Below are 15,457 nucleotides of genomic sequence, written 5' to 3'. Positions count from 1 at the left end.
AGAAGGGGAAGGTAGAAAGAGTCTTCTCAATCAACATCACATCTGTGATCACTTTACCACAGAATTCCATTAAGGATTTAATGCAAAGTGCTTCCGAGTTGTAGTCAAGAACTGACTTGAAATCACAAAAGCGGAGGCTATGCCATCTCACTTCTAGGTCAGGAAGCAGGAAGTCACGGACATTGCCAAATCTTTCTTCGAGTGAGACCCACAGCCTTCTGGGGTCTTCTTCATTTATACACTCGTACTGGAGCGAATCATCCATATGACGAGTCATTAGGGTGATGACTTTCGCCTTATTTGCCTATAAGGCTGCTCTATTTGCTTCCAAAGCTTGAGCTTGCTCAACAGTTAGCATGTCCTGGCTAGGCTCGAGAATCGTATCCAGGATTCCATCGGCCTTGAGATGCTGGCAGACATCACGAACCCACCTGTGATATTCAGAGCTAGTTGTTCCCAATGGAGCAAAGTCCAATTTGTTCAGGTTACTCATCCTGAAAGAGAACAAGAAATTAGGGTTAGTTTCGGAGCGGAAAAAGCTACCACGAAAAAAATAAAATTTCTGAGCGTAGTCGCTTCTAAGAAATTAGGAATTTCCAAGCGTAGTCGCTTCCAAGAAATTCGATTCCAAGAGGGGTTGGATTAGATCGAAACAATGATGTTTGTGGTCGATCGTTTCTTCTTAACAAACTCTAAGTTTGGAGGACTCTACAGGCTAGCTCCAAGCTTGGAGTGAGCACGAACCCCCACAGTTCGGTTTAATTAGGTCTCTACTATGATGAAGAAAGGGGGGTAGAAGAAGGGAGGTTGCAAGTCCCCGAGAAAAAGAAGCGAAAAAGAATAAAAAAAACTTCAAAAACGGGAACTTTTAGTAAACCATACCTCTTAGGATTGCGTATTCAATCCTCGTTGTAGGATTGAAGAGCATATTCGATCCTCGTTGTAGGATTGCAGACGAGCTTCAGTCCTAGGCGAATCAAACTTGTTGAAATTTGGAGCAGATTCACTTCTGAACAGCTCCCACTCCGATTGGTGTACAGGTCTCAAACCTACTCTAATTGGGCTTAAATTTTGAGGTCAGATAGAAGAGACAGAAGTGAACAACTTTGATGAAGGAAGAATTTTTATCTGAAGTCCGTAACTAGACGTTTCAGGGCTTGCAAACTGACTGATATGCACAGGAATGAGCATGCTGAACAGCTCCCACCTCGAATGGTGTACAGGTCTCAAAAAGACTCAAATATGGCTGAAATTTTTAATTCAGATAGAAGAGACATAGATGAACAACTTTGATGAAGAAAGGATTTTGATCAGAGGTCCCGAACATGATGTTTCGTGGCGTGTAAGTAGCCTGATCTGCACAGCAATGAGCGTGCTGCTGTGCTGCAGGGGGCAGCAGGCGTGCGGCAATGCTGCAGGGGCAGTAGGCGGCACACAGGTGCGCAAGGGCTGCAGGGGAAGCGTACGGCATGGCTACCAAGGGCAAGGAGCTTGCGGTATTTTTGGTGAGAAGAGTTTTGGTTTTTAGGGCTAGGGTTAGGGCTCGTGCTGATAACGTGTTTTAGAGAAACTGAAATTGAGAGAAATTCGCTGTGTATTCTCATTGATGATAGGGGCCTCTTTATATAGAGGATTATAATGCATAGAATCTCAATCATACAAGGAAAGTAATTCTACATTGATTAGGATTCTAGATCCTTCTAATTAAATCCTATTACCACTAGGTCAAGTAACCTAGAGTTTGGGTCAAACACAAATTAGGGTTTACTTGAACAATTACTGTTATGATGACTTCCACGCAATGATTAACAACCTACCATCAACTCATCAAGGCTTCCACAGACTATAATGATATGAGTGAAAACGAGATCAACAAGTGGCGGAACTCGTTTATAAGTAGAACAAATAGTATAATGATACTGTTGGCACCCGAAAAGAGAGATTGAATGCGAGCTTGCATAGAAAGACAGTTCTTCGTATTTGATTAAAGTGGATTCATTAATTAACACTTGAAAAAACAATTCCACGTGTAAATGAGTGCTAATGAGTGGCCTCGTTAAAACCTTGTCCGGTTAAAACCCAGTGGGACAAAAATCCTGGACAAAGGAGAAAAAAGTACCACACACCCAAACTGAAGTAGAGAAAAGAAACAAAAGATGGCAAATGGTAACCAAAGTTCTTGTAAAAAATAAACAACACTCAGATCCCAATCCAGAAAAACTCATTAACAATAATGCTGGAGCTGCTGGTCTTCTTTCCGGAAAGATTTAAGTTTTTTCATCAGCTTTGCCTGGTTTTCCAGAATTATAATCATCACCTATGAATTTTCATCTGTGTAATGGTTCCAGAAAATGAATGAGGAAATAAAAAAATAAAAAATAAAAATGAGGAGGGAGTAGCAAGAGAATAGCAGATGAGCATACCTCTAGCAGATGGAACTGTCTTGAAATTTCTATACTAAGGTTCGTCATATCTCCATGTACCAATTCCTGAAAGGAATCAAGATTTTGATCTAAACCATTGATGAAAAATCTGAAATGCAAAGGAATTTCCCAGCTGTGCATCGTCTTGAGGGGCATCTTGGAGATGTGAGGTTCCTCCCTGTAAAATTATTAATGTCATTGCAGAACCTAGACGGCATAATAAATATCTGTGATACATTTCTAGTGAATAGAACAATCGATTCATGTATAATGACAGATTTTGACGTTTGCCAATAGACATTTAACAGGCTAATGAATAATGTAATGTACAAATACTTATTTACAAATACTGACTAGTAATTATGTATGGCAGATATACCATCTTGCATAATGACATTGTCTTAGAAGTTCCATATGAAGGTTCTTTATATCTTCAAGACTTCTGAAATAAAGTAATCAACAGTTCCATCAATGGTTTCTGGTATCTAATTTTGCAATTAGCAATTGAACACCACACCTAACTATCACCATTCACCAAGAGTGAAAACTTCATAGCCTTGGTTTCTTGTCCTAGGGTTTTCCGGTTTTCTGTAGTGCCGTGGTTGGCTTCAGTGGGTGCTCCGTTCACCTTGTCCGCTTTCAACATGAATATTTTGATCTGGAATTGTCAGGGAATTGTGAATAGAAGGACCAGACATGCTCTGAAGATGTTAATTCAAAGGCATCACATAAATCTTGTCTTTCTCAGTGAGACTCATTATACCAAGGAACAACATCAGTCTCTTCGGCGATCTATTGGGCTTCCTCATATTGCTCACTTTGATCGAGTGGAGAGATCAGGGGGTCTTGCACTACTCTGGGATGATTCCATGTCGGTTAGGGTTCAAGACGTGGCACAGTTTTACATTGATGCCTTTGTTCATGCTCCTAACGAGGTGGAGTGGCGTTTCACTGGATTTTATGGACATCCAGAAACTGGACAACGTCATCTATCGTGGGATTTGCTACGTTCTTTAGCCCGGGATCCAAGGGACCTTTGGGTAGTCGCTGGAGATTTCAACGAGATTTTGGAGTTGGGAGAGAAGTCAGGGGCTAGATTGCGCAATCAAGGGCAAATGCAGGCATTCCAGGAAGCCTTGTTGGATTGTAACTTGAAGGATATGGGATCTGCTGGAGGAATGTATACGTGGTGTGACTCCAACACGAAGGAGAGGCTAGATAGGGGCACTTGTACACCAAACTGGTTATTGGAACTCAGCTTCTCACATGTGGTCAACCTTCATCCCAGTAGGTCGGACCACGTCCCTCTTCTTTTGGAAGTCCGTAAGGAACAGCAGCTACAAGAGAAATTTCGGCGTCAATTCTGATTTGAAGAGATGTGGTGTGCACATGAGGGCTTCTCGGCCAAGGTGGAGGAGGCTTGGAGTACTCCTTTTGGTGGGGAACCTATGCTTCAGTTGTGTCGTAAAGTCAAGGGATTAGGGACTCAACTTCTTGAATGGGATAGGACCGTGTTTCATAGTACAAGGGAAGATGTGGAAGCTGTGAGAGCTCAACTGGATGCTCTTCTACAGAAACCTTTTTACCAAAATGACAATGTTTGCAAACTGCAACTTTCGCAGCGATTGAATGCATTGATGTCCATTGATGAGACTTATTGGAGGCAACGCTCTAGAGCAATTTGGCTCAAAGATGGTGACCGGAATTCTTGGTTCTTTCATCAGAAAGCATCGAATAGAAGACAAAAAAACAAGATCAAGGGCCTCTTTGATGCTAATGGCACATGGCAAGAGTCCCAGGCCGGTATAGATAGGGTAGTACTGGAGTATTTTCAGAATATTTTCAGCTCCCAATCTTCGGATTTGGAGGCTCAGGACTTAGTTCTTCAAACTATTGAGCCTCGAGTCTCAGCAGATATGAATGCCCTCTTATTAGCTCCTTACAGTTTGGAAGAGGTTCGTACTGCTTTATTTCAAATGCACCCCTCGAAAGCGCCAGGGCCAGATGGCTTTTCACCTTTTTTCTTCCAGAAATACTGGGATCTTATTGGGCAGGAGGTTAGTAATGCGGTGATTTCGATATTAACTCATTCTGAAATCCCTCCTGATTTGAATTATACCTATGTAGCTCTCATCCCAAAGATCAAGGAGGTTGTGCACATGTCCCACCTCCGACCAATTGCTTTATGCAATGTCATTTATAAAATAGCTTCCAAGGTTATTGCGAATAGACTCAAGAGCTTTCTGCCAGATATTATTTCTCCTCATCAAAGCACTTTTATCCCTAATCGCCTGATCTCTGACAATACTCTGGTAGCGTCCGAATTAGCTCATTATATGCACAAGTTGAGTCGTGGCGAGGAAGGTTTCTTGGCTCTAAAATTGGATATCAGTAAAGCTTACGACAGATTGGAGTGGGGCTTCTTGCAACGCATCATGCTTAAATTGGGGTTTGCTGAACAATGGGTGGCTCTTATTATGTCCTGTCTTTCTACGGTACGCTATTCTTTCCTCGTTAATGGCATGCCCAGAGGTTATATAACTCCACAGCGTGGGTTGAGGCAAGGCGATCCTTTGTCTCCCTACTTATTTTTATTGTGTGCAAAAGGTCTTTCTGCCCTTATATCACATGCGGTTTCTACTTATCAGTGGCTAGGGCTGCGTATTTATGATGGCGCTCCTACCATTAGTCATCTCTTGTTTGTTGATGATAGTATGCTTTATTCGAATGCTACTTCTCAAGATTGTCATATGATCCGGAATTTACTGAATATGTATGAAAGAGCTTCTGGGCAACAAGTGAATCTACAGAAGAGTAATGTTGTTTTCAGTGGGAACGTTTTGCCACATCTGAGGGTCAGTATGGCCCAGGTTCTGGGAGTTCAAGTGGTGGATAAGCATGAGAAGTATTTAGGGATTCCGACCCTGGTTGGCAGCTCCAAAACAGATACCTTTGCATATATTAAAGATAACCTATCTAAAAAATTGACAGGGTGGAGATCTAAATTACTCAGTGCTGTAGGTAGAGAAATTTTAATCAAAGTAGTGGCTCAGGCCTTACCGTTGTACACAATGAATTGCTATTTGCTTCCTCAGAATCTCATTCAAGAACTTCATCAGCTCTGTGCCCAGTTCTGGTGGGGGAGTACAGAAGAGAAGAAGGCTATGCATTGGTGGCTTGGGATGAACGTTGTAAACCCAAAAGCATGGGAGGTATGGGTTTTCGAATCTTTTTGCTTTTAATTTGGCTATGTTAGCTAAGCAAGGGTGGAGGTTACTTCAAAGTCCTAACTCTTTGATTGGCCAGCTTTTCAAAGCTCTGTATTTTCCCCATAGTAATTTTTGGGAGGCTACTTTAGGCACACAGCCTTCCTACGCTTGGAGAAGTATTTTGCAGGGTCGTGATATTCTTAAAGCTGGTATTAAACGACATATTGGGAATGGTTTGTCTACCAATATATGGTTGGACCCGTGGTTAATGGATGAGGATTTGAGTGCTTTTTTCTCGAATCAAGTGACTCTTGTGGCTGATCTGTTTAGTTCTCCAGGTGTGTGGAATTCTACGTTATCATCCGAGTTATTTCCTGCTCATATTGTTCAGAAGATCCTCTTCATTCCTCTTAGCCCCCGGAACCATGAGGATAGGTGGATTTGGGGTGGTGATAAAAGTGGTCGGTTCACGGTTAAATCGGCTTATCATATAGCTTCTTGAGGATTCTTCCACACCTAACCCAAGTGCGGCACTTTGGCGTCAACTGTGGAAAGCGCCAGTCCCAGGTCGTGTCAAGATCTGTGCATGGAAAGCAGCCTCCAATGTTCTTCCTACTCAGAGTAGGCTTAGTGAACGTGGTATTGATTTGGATACCCAATGCCCACTCTGTGACGAAGAAATAGAGACTCCTCTTCATGCGGTCCGTGATTGTCCCCATGCTTCTAGTTTGTTTCAAGGTGACAACCTCCCATTATTTTTGGCCCCTACAAGTGTTGCAGATTGGCTTCTGTTAGTCTCTTCGTCATAACCCCAGATCTTTGCCTCTTTCTTGATGATTCTGTGGGCTACTTGGAGGAATAGAAATGCTAAGGTTTGGGAGGGCGATTTTCAACAAGCTTCACAGATTGTCCTACTGACTTTGGGTTGGTTGGAAGAATATAAAGCTGCTCTTTCTTCTACCCGGTCGGGTTTGGCTGCTAGCCCGATTCCCAGGTGGAAGAAGCCTCCAATGGGTTTTGTAAAACTGAATGTTGATGCTGCATTCGATCAAGTTTCAGGTCACTCGGGTTTAGGTGGGCTGTTTAGAGACCATGACGGGGCTTTTCTTCATGGGTTTCGGCACTCCATAACAATAGCTCAATCAGCTCGGCATGCGGAGCTGCTGGCATTGGTTCTTGGGGTGCAACTGGCTATTGAACACCATCTTACGCCCCTGATGGTGGAGACAGATTGTTTGGATTTGGTGTCTGCATTATCTTCTGCTGCACTGGACTATTCGGAACTCGGTTTTTTGCTAGAAGACTTGCGAGCTCTGTTGCATGAGGCTTTGGATGCTCGTGTCCTCAAGGTTGGAAGACAGGCTAATGGTGTGGCTCACATCTTGGCTCAGGAAGCCAAGAATATTGATTTCAGATAGATTTCTTTTCACATATTCCTCTGTCTGTGGAGGCTATATTAATCTCGGATTGTAATGATGCTCAATCAATGAATTAGTCTTTCATTCCCCTCAAAAAAAAAAAAATAATAATAATCAACAGTTCCAGGTGAAGAAGTTTCCCTGCCGTCCATCGCTTTTTTTTTCTTCTTTTTTTTTCAATTGGAATGACACAATATTAAGCAGACATTTTTCAGTGCGACGAAGTGGGATCCAGAAGGTGCAAGATCAATGAAATGAATAAATTTGTTATTCATACCTTCATTCCTGGAACGGTTACTGTTTCTGTTGCAGTTAATGTATGTTTCTTCGACAACAAGCTGACTCACAGTTCTTCACTCATTTCAGCTCGTGCTGTCTTTGTTTGGCGGACAAACTAGAAGGAAGATGATGAAGGACGATGTAGTGCTTGTCCTCTCTGCAAAAGTAGAGAATCTTTAAGGCAGGTTCAAAGATGTTGGTGATTCGGTGTTAGTCTATCGCTCTTTGTCACATTAATAGGGAAGTGAGACCTTTTCTGAAGTTGATCGAGCTAGGATTACAATCAAATATTGGCAGATCATTTTTCCCATCCTCCACCTAAGTAAAACCGAAAAACCAAAAAAAGTTAAAATTAAAGCAATATCTGATGCTCGATTTAGTGCTACTCAAAATCTAACAGAACAATGTTCAAAGTCAATAATACATAGACAAAACAAATGCTCTCTTGTAATTGAAGACAAACAAAAAGCGAGTAGACATTTCTCAAAAAATACAGCTGCATGCAGTTGCAACTTAAGTCACACGTAACAACAGTTTAGCTACATCCATGCGCAAGGCACCAGTAATGATATAGAGGTATAATAGCTTATCAAAGTACAATTAGATCAGGCTTTCAACTCCAAGGAGATTCTAAATGCTTGAAGCTTGGATATATATTAGATCTACATGTATCTTGGTATGATTAATCAGAGGACTTAGTAACCTGAATCAAAAGATCGAAATAAATTATGCACAATTTGCTTTGGACGAAGCAGAATATTATTAACAATATATGAAGATACAAGTTAAAATCAGCAGAATAGACACAGGCACAACCTAGCTAGGTAGACCAAAGAAATAATCCCAAGTTGAACATTATTCTATGATGGCTCATAGTCACACCTCACAACCATGCATAGCTTCCTAATAAAGTCCAGACACTATCGAACAGGTGCCTCAGCTGCTTGGCTAATTAAGAGCCATCCTGCTTAATACATCGGATTAACCAAATGGTTAAAAGTAACCTGTGATACCAAACCCAATAGCTAATTAATAAGTTGAACTCATAAATCTATGTGGAACAACATTGTTGCAGCAATGGGCTAAATGATAATCTCAGTTTTAACATATTGCAAACGTGAATTTTCATGGAATGGACCTCATGGTCATATCCACTCTTTTCTTCCATACCTTGAATATCTTAAGCCAATAATACAACAGTAATTCATGCGATGGGATCAGTCTACTTTGTAACCCATGCTTACTTAAGATGGTTATGAAAAATTACCTAGGTAAGACAGCCTCCATCCATCAGTCAAATGAGTGACACCAAAGAAGTTTGTAATTGTATGATGTTGTAATACCGTTGGTTGACATTCTCCTGCAAGGAATGGCGGTTTGACAGCAACTACAATATATCAGTTGGAATAATGCGGTTTAAAATAATGTGAATACGAAGACATCTTGTGTTAAATAGTAAAAGATGATTTTGAAAGAAAAATCAAATAAAGCTGGTTGCAAGAATTTCAAGCCAGTGCGGCAGTGCCTCGATCGGACACTCAAAACTCAAGAACTTCAAGCAAGTATATACAGGCATCTTAGATGTTTTGATAGTCATGTTACTTGTAACAGGCTTAGCATAGTCATGTAGCTGTTTTGATAGTATACCATGTAGCTGTTTTGATAGTATACTTGTAACAGGCCTATGATACTGTAAATAATTACTACTTCAAAAAAATTTTGATATCACCAAAATATTTGATAGTCATGTTACTGTACAGATTTCTGAAGGAAAATTTTCAGCTCATCACTGTTTTTCAGTTGGAATGACAACATATAATGAAGAGTACTATACATCATCATAACAATCTTGCACCCTATAATTTTCTATCTATTTATTTTTGTTAGAGTTAACTTATCTAAATGAAAAATTATAAAAAAATCTGTTACTCATACCTTCATTATTGGAAGAAAAATCGCTCATTCTGTGGCAGGTACTGTATCTAACTTAGACAACCAGCTATTCAACAGCTCTTCACTCATTTTATGTCATATGGTCTTTGCATGGAATATTCGGCCCCTAAAGGAAAATATATATAGTGGTTATTCTCTCTGCACAAGTAGAGATCAGCATACAGGCAATTAAATTTGTATCAGCAGACAACAGGTATACAAATGCTGTTTAGAAAGATATAGGGCACTGAGACCTGGGCTGGGTTTCCAATCATTGGATGCATGAGTACTTGCCCAATCCTCTGCAAAAAAGAAATTAATCTCCTTATGACGAGTGGCTGAAAACAAAAGTGAATGAAGCAGGTGTCATGGCCACCCCGGACCACAGCTTGTCAAATGTAGGTATGATTGGTGCATCAAATGTAAATGCTTTGCCACAGCTTGTCCAACCTAGGTACCCAAATAACCAAAAAATTTAAAGCAATCTGTTATCCTTATCTCTGTCTAACAGTCACTGTCTCACAGAGCTATACATGTGCCACAAACACCCATGAACCGAGAACCTCAGGTTATGACATATAGAGAGTTTACCATATTAGCATCCCTTTAGCTTTACAACTCCCAAGGCGCGCCATTCTAAGTGTGAGCTGTACATATATGTTTGTGCAATTTTCTTTTGCAACAGAAACATTAGTTAGACTTGAATATAACCTGAATTAAAAGAAAATGATAATTCTAAGTAATATAAGGTTTTGTTCTGCTACCTAAAGAATTTTTTTTATATTATATATCTGGAAATCACACAACATGAAGGGTACCTGAGGGCCATCTTGTCTTGGGGAGTGTAGCCAGCAGAACTTTGAAGCCTAACCTCCCAATTCCTACGTAGAAGGGTGCTTACACTGTCTGAAATTTATACGGTCATAAAATGGGGATGTAAGGATGGGTGCACTTGATAGGGACTCAAGTGCCAGCATCAGAGGAAGAAGAGTATCATAACCGACCTGGAAGGTCTTCAAACCGGCAGCCTTCAGTACCCTCATGGCCTCATGCCTTCTTTCAATGCTTTAAGAACATGTCTTTAACTGGTTCTGTTTTGTGACCTTTAAGCTCCTGACAGTCATGATCACCTATATCATACTCAAACATTAATCTCTCAAGAAAACCATTTGATGCATCATGCTCATGTCTATATAATGCATCATTGTTCTCACTTCTTTTTTATTCCTTGCTAATAAATGATAAACACCAAATATACTAAAACATGGAAATTTAGTTAGATGAGCAGAAGGATACACATGCAAGCTAGCACAACTTAGTTGGACCAAAGGAACAATCCCGAGTTTAACTTCTCCAATGACAGCTTATTGTCATAGCTTACCAGTAAGTCTAATAAAGTCCAAACAATTGAAGAGATGTTCTAACTAAGCTCCATCCTTGGTCCAATGTAACTAACCAAAAGGTTTTCTGTGACTTAGCTAATGAGTCCATCTTGAAAACCAAGAACTTCAAGTTATAATATAATCTACAAATAGGTATGCATGCAGCTTAATAAATTCTGCTGCCATGCTGAATGCATGCAGCCTCAGTACGAGCAGTACAAGTAGCCTAGTGCAATTCACATCTACAATAGATACATGATTTGAGGACTCATCTATAACTTGATTTACAGAAGAAAATCAATAAACTACAAACTGTCAAAAGATTTTTGGCGAAATTCCTATTTGGAATGTCAGCACAAAAGAAAAACAAACCTTAGGGGTGAAGATCATCTGATCTTGGAAGTCCAGCAATCCCTTTAGCTATTCACATGGCCATGAATCATCATCTGCTGTATAAAAGAGACTTAGCTTTGCTAACAAGTACAGAGACTTGGGATAAAAATCAGAGCATTGAAATTACCTGTAACTTGAAAAAATCAAGCCAAATAAGTAAAGACGGCTAAAATTGATAGGGAGTTGAGCATTTGCAGAAGCACATTTATGACCTACTGGTAAGATCTTCAAGTCTTTGACCTCTTCAGTACTCCTCTAGGTTTAGTCTATGCTATAACACTGTCGAATCATGCTCAACTAATCACTGATATATAAGACAATGCCTTTATGCTCAATTGATGTGTTCCTTCTGCCTTCCAGTATTAGCTTCCATCGGACATGAATACATAGTGGTAAAAGAAATGATTCAATTATAAATCCAAAGATACATATATAACAGTCCCATGTGATACAAATAATAACATGTAGTCCATATATTAAGCTCACCAGGTTGAAATATGATGCACCATGAGACAAGGACTTTCCTCTTAAAAATGTGCTTGTTTCAAGTGAAGCTGAAGTCTGGAATCTGAATTAAAGAGGCCAAACAAATGACAGAGAAATTATAGATCATAATAACAATATCCAATTAAATGAAGCAACTGTGACTTAAACATTGAAGCAAATATACCTTTTCACTCATCTAGACATGCATCATCCAGTTTAGATTGCTGTTATCTTGATGCTTGAGATGTGAGAAATCTTGGCCCACTGTTCACCCGTTCCTTCTCTGTAAAGGTTTTCGAGAATTGGAGATTGTTTGATGTGCAATTCCTGAAGTGGTGTCTTCCACAGGAAGTCCGGCAGTGCTTTTAGCTTCTTGCAGCAAGTAATTCTCAACTTAGAGAGGCATGGCATGATTGTAATATTATTAGTCTCAGAATTCTCCTCTTCCCTACTCCAGCCGTCCACTCCTTGCCACTCTTCCCATAACGTCATGCTGAAGAAGGAAAGTTGTTTCAGCTTCTGGAATGAGTTGAATGTCGACGAGGTTTGCCTAGTTGTTGTTTCTATTCCCAGTAACTCAACTCCTACCCTTTTCACTTGCTTACTGCATTCAATATGTAATGATTCAAGGGCAGGCAGTTTCCCTAAAGGAGGCAAAAACTCACATCTATTGCAAGAAGAAAGGTCGAGTCTTGTCAAGCTCTGCAAAGACAACAACCAATGGGAGAAGGTGACGCCTCCATAACTAAAGATTTGTAAACCTTCCAAATCTGGATGCGGCTCTAAGGCATTCATAATTTCTCTATCATCTCCTTCATTATTCTCACTGTACCGTCTGTACGTCAGGGCCAAATGTGTGAGGTGAGCCTTATTCCGTATATTTGCTTTCTCCGCCATATTTGCATCTAGCGGTCCGCAAATACAAATACTAAGATCCTGTTGAAGCTGGTTCAAGTCTTTCAGATCTTCCAACTTGTTTTGTTCATCACCAACTCCAATATTAAATTCATCTAGCGTTTGCAATTCTGTTAATTTCTCAATCCCTTTAATTAAATTTAGCCTACCACAGTCTTGAACATGAAGATGCATCAAGTTAATCAGGCTTCCCACATCTATTTTTTCGAGAGAATAACAGTAAGCAAGTCGCAAGGTTTGCAGGTTGTATAAGCTACTTATGGAGCCTGATAATTCCACCAACTGTCTGTTACCAGACAAATCAAGATACCTCAAATGTATCAATCCACCAATAATTTTGGGAATTTTTACAACACCAGTATCGTTTATATCGGAATTACACAAGTTTAATGCCCTAAGACATTTCAACTGTTCTATCAACTCAAACATTGAGATAGTAATGAAATTATAGCTGGATGGACCCATAATTGTGAAGCTACGCAAATTTCTACAAGTGAGTAAAAAAGATACCAAAGAATCACTCTCAGTTGCATTAACTAAAGTCAAATGACGGAGTTTATCATTCGGCACCTTCATTCTATCACTGCCATCTAACTCAAAATCCAAAATCAAAGATTCATTCTTGGTTAGATATTGCAAAAAGTCATGTACAATATCATGAATTTGGCAAGCTATTACTCCTTCAACACATAAACGAACATTTTGAAAAAAAGACCGCCTTACTAAGTCATCAAAATAATTTTGACCTATTGCTATCTTTTCTTGTCTTCTTCCCATATATAAATAATCTTGCGACATCCACAACTCAATCAACATATCATTCTGAAATTCAAAATCTTTTGGGAATGTAGCACAATATAAAAGGCAACGTTTGATTGCTGGAGACAAATCAAGATAACTTAGTAATAAAGGCCGAAAAACATCTTGTTGAATCTCTTCCAATTCCCATGTCTTGCTATTTAAAACAGCTCGCCATTCATGAATCTTTTTCTTATTGCGCATGAGGCTTCCTAACGCCTTTGCAGCTAGAGGCAACCCATTGCACCTTTTAACAATCTCTAACCCAATGTCGTAAAATTGTTTAGACACACTACTCTCATTAATGTCTGCGTAGTAATAGAACAATGACAAACAAAATACTTCACCCAACGCCTTCAGAGGGATCAATTGAGTTGTTGCTTTCATTAAAGTAGCAACTTCCTCTTTTCTAGTGGTCACCAATACTGTACTACCCATAGCACCGTTACATAGAGGTTTAATTAATTCTTCCCATTGATTTAACTTTGGGCTCCACACATCATCTAAAACAAGGAGGAACTTTTTACCCTCAATCGATTGATTAATGCTTCTCATCAAAGTTTCCAACTCATTTGAGGTATTATCTTGTTCTAGACCTTCAACAATAGCTTTAGCGATTTTTATCTCTTCAAAAGGATCTGAGACACATACCCATATTCTCTCGTCAAAATGAGATTTGATCTTTTCATCATTATAGACTAAGTTGACAAGAGATGTTTTTCCTATGCCCCCCATCCCTACAATAGGGATGACAAGAGGAACCTCTTGTCCTTCAGTACTCTCACTTAGCAGCTTGCTAATTATGAGGTTTTTTTCATTATCTCGACCAAATGTTTTAGCATTGGGAAGAGAAGTAGTTTTTTGACGTTGAGGTAGTTCGGGAACCCTTGTAATGATGTTTTGAAAGTTAAACCTTTGTTTGTTTTCATCAATCTGAGCTAATGTTTCATTCAATTCTTTTATCTTCGAAGCAATTTCGTGACGAAGAAATAATTGATTGACCTGGCTGAAGCGAAAGCAAGAGGAAGGAAAGGGGAAGCATACCTTCTTCTTAGTAGCAACAAGAGAATTAGTACCTTGTTTTTCTTCTTTCTCCACTTGATGCATCAGAACTCTAGTGATCCACTCATCGAGCACGTCATCCATGTCGTGGGAAACATCATTTAGCTCATTGAGCCAAAGTTTCACGCTGGCTTCCATCTCTTGCCTCTGCTCTGCGTCCTCCAGCACAGCTTGAATAGCTTGGAGTTTCTTGGTGAGATTTTTGACTTCTTGCTTAACCCCGACCACCATATTCAGCTCTCGTTGGATCTTGCCAAGGGAGAGCGTAGCCAAACGCGCTAGCAGAACATTAACCAGTGCTGCAGCCATGTTGTTGAAATTCAAAGATGGAAAAGCAGAGAAATTACAAATGTGTGGGCGTGCAGCAGCCAGTGTCTTTGGCTCAATTTATATAGACTCATTTGCCTCCGTCCAATTACTCCTACAAGTGGCCACGTGCGGGACGCGCCTTCCATGACTGGCACTCTTTGCTTGTAATATAAAATGACTGCTCCAATGCGGAGACTGATGCATAACTGGAACCAATGAGACTGATGCACAACTCCAACAACGATCCACCGACTTTGTAATTGAAAACTAAAAATCAAGCGGTACAAGACCGACTCTTTTCAATATAAAAATTGTCTTGGATGAGTCAATTTAAGCTTAAAAATTGATGACCAGCTGGATTGATTCTAATTTAAGAGTCCAGCATGTATGCCACAATTTGACTTCAAAATTAAGATTATATATTCACCTGGACATAGGATTCCTACTCGAACTGAGAGATATTCCAGACAAGGATCCTAAACTGACTTTGACGCTTAGAATCCGGGTTATGAGATTTGAAGTCCCCTTCTAGCATTTGTGTACCAGCTATTGAAGGATGTCGACATAGTGTGCCTCTACAAATTAGTGTTTAGAATTGTAATAGGAAAGTATTATAGGTATTCAATTGTATTCGGATTCTCTTACCTTTTGTATACCTTGTAACTCCCTATATAAGGGCTCCTATTATCAATAATAAACACACAATTCCATTCTCCTACAATACATTATCAGCACGAGTTCTAACCCTAGCCCAAAGAAAAAAAAAACCTAAAACTTACCACCACAAAAACCTGCCACAACCTTCAACCCTTGCTGCACACCGCAGCCCCCTGCCGCACCTGCTCCTGCCA

General features: G+C 39.9%; 1 protein-coding gene and 1 long non-coding RNA gene across 5 annotated transcripts in view; one reads left to right on the top strand and one right to left on the bottom strand.

Annotated features, from left to right (window-relative positions):
• The window catches only part of LOC121052433, a 70,873-nt gene that overhangs the window by 47,859 nt on the left and 7,557 nt on the right, over positions 1 to 15,457 (top strand). The gene's annotated exons all lie outside the window — the stretch shown is intronic.
• Positions 1,964 to 14,645, bottom strand: LOC112196427 (putative disease resistance protein RGA3). Of its 4 annotated transcripts, none has more exons than XM_040517448.1 (15): positions 11,707 to 14,645; positions 11,523 to 11,604; positions 11,164 to 11,402; positions 11,016 to 11,092; positions 10,266 to 10,391; positions 10,080 to 10,167; positions 9,853 to 9,934; positions 9,516 to 9,711; positions 9,265 to 9,388; positions 8,597 to 8,689; positions 8,212 to 8,333; positions 7,581 to 7,647; positions 7,328 to 7,486; positions 2,424 to 2,601; positions 1,964 to 2,331 (listed from the first exon to the last, which is right to left on the bottom strand). In XM_040517448.1, exon 1 carries the CDS (start codon positions 14,604 to 14,606, stop codon positions 11,739 to 11,741), a length of 2,868 nt encoding a protein of 955 aa, XP_040373382.1. In that variant the 5' UTR covers positions 14,607 to 14,645; the 3' UTR covers positions 1,964 to 2,331; positions 2,424 to 2,601; positions 7,328 to 7,486; positions 7,581 to 7,647; positions 8,212 to 8,333; positions 8,597 to 8,689; positions 9,265 to 9,388; positions 9,516 to 9,711; positions 9,853 to 9,934; positions 10,080 to 10,167; positions 10,266 to 10,391; positions 11,016 to 11,092; positions 11,164 to 11,402; positions 11,523 to 11,604; positions 11,707 to 11,738. The 4 variants fall into 4 exon arrangements, with proteins under 4 accessions (XP_040373382.1, XP_040373381.1, XP_040373383.1 ...); XM_040517447.1 differs by having other exon boundaries at positions 11,016 to 11,089; XM_040517449.1 differs by having other exon boundaries at positions 9,516 to 9,563; positions 11,016 to 11,089.

Source organism: Rosa chinensis, chromosome 4 (genome assembly GCF_002994745.2).
Source record: "Rosa chinensis cultivar Old Blush chromosome 4, RchiOBHm-V2, whole genome shotgun sequence".
NCBI classification, from domain to species: Eukaryota; Viridiplantae; Streptophyta; class Magnoliopsida; order Rosales; family Rosaceae; genus Rosa; species Rosa chinensis.
The sequence above is the reverse complement of the archived record's forward strand: the minus strand, read 5'-3'. Positions and strand labels throughout refer to the sequence as shown.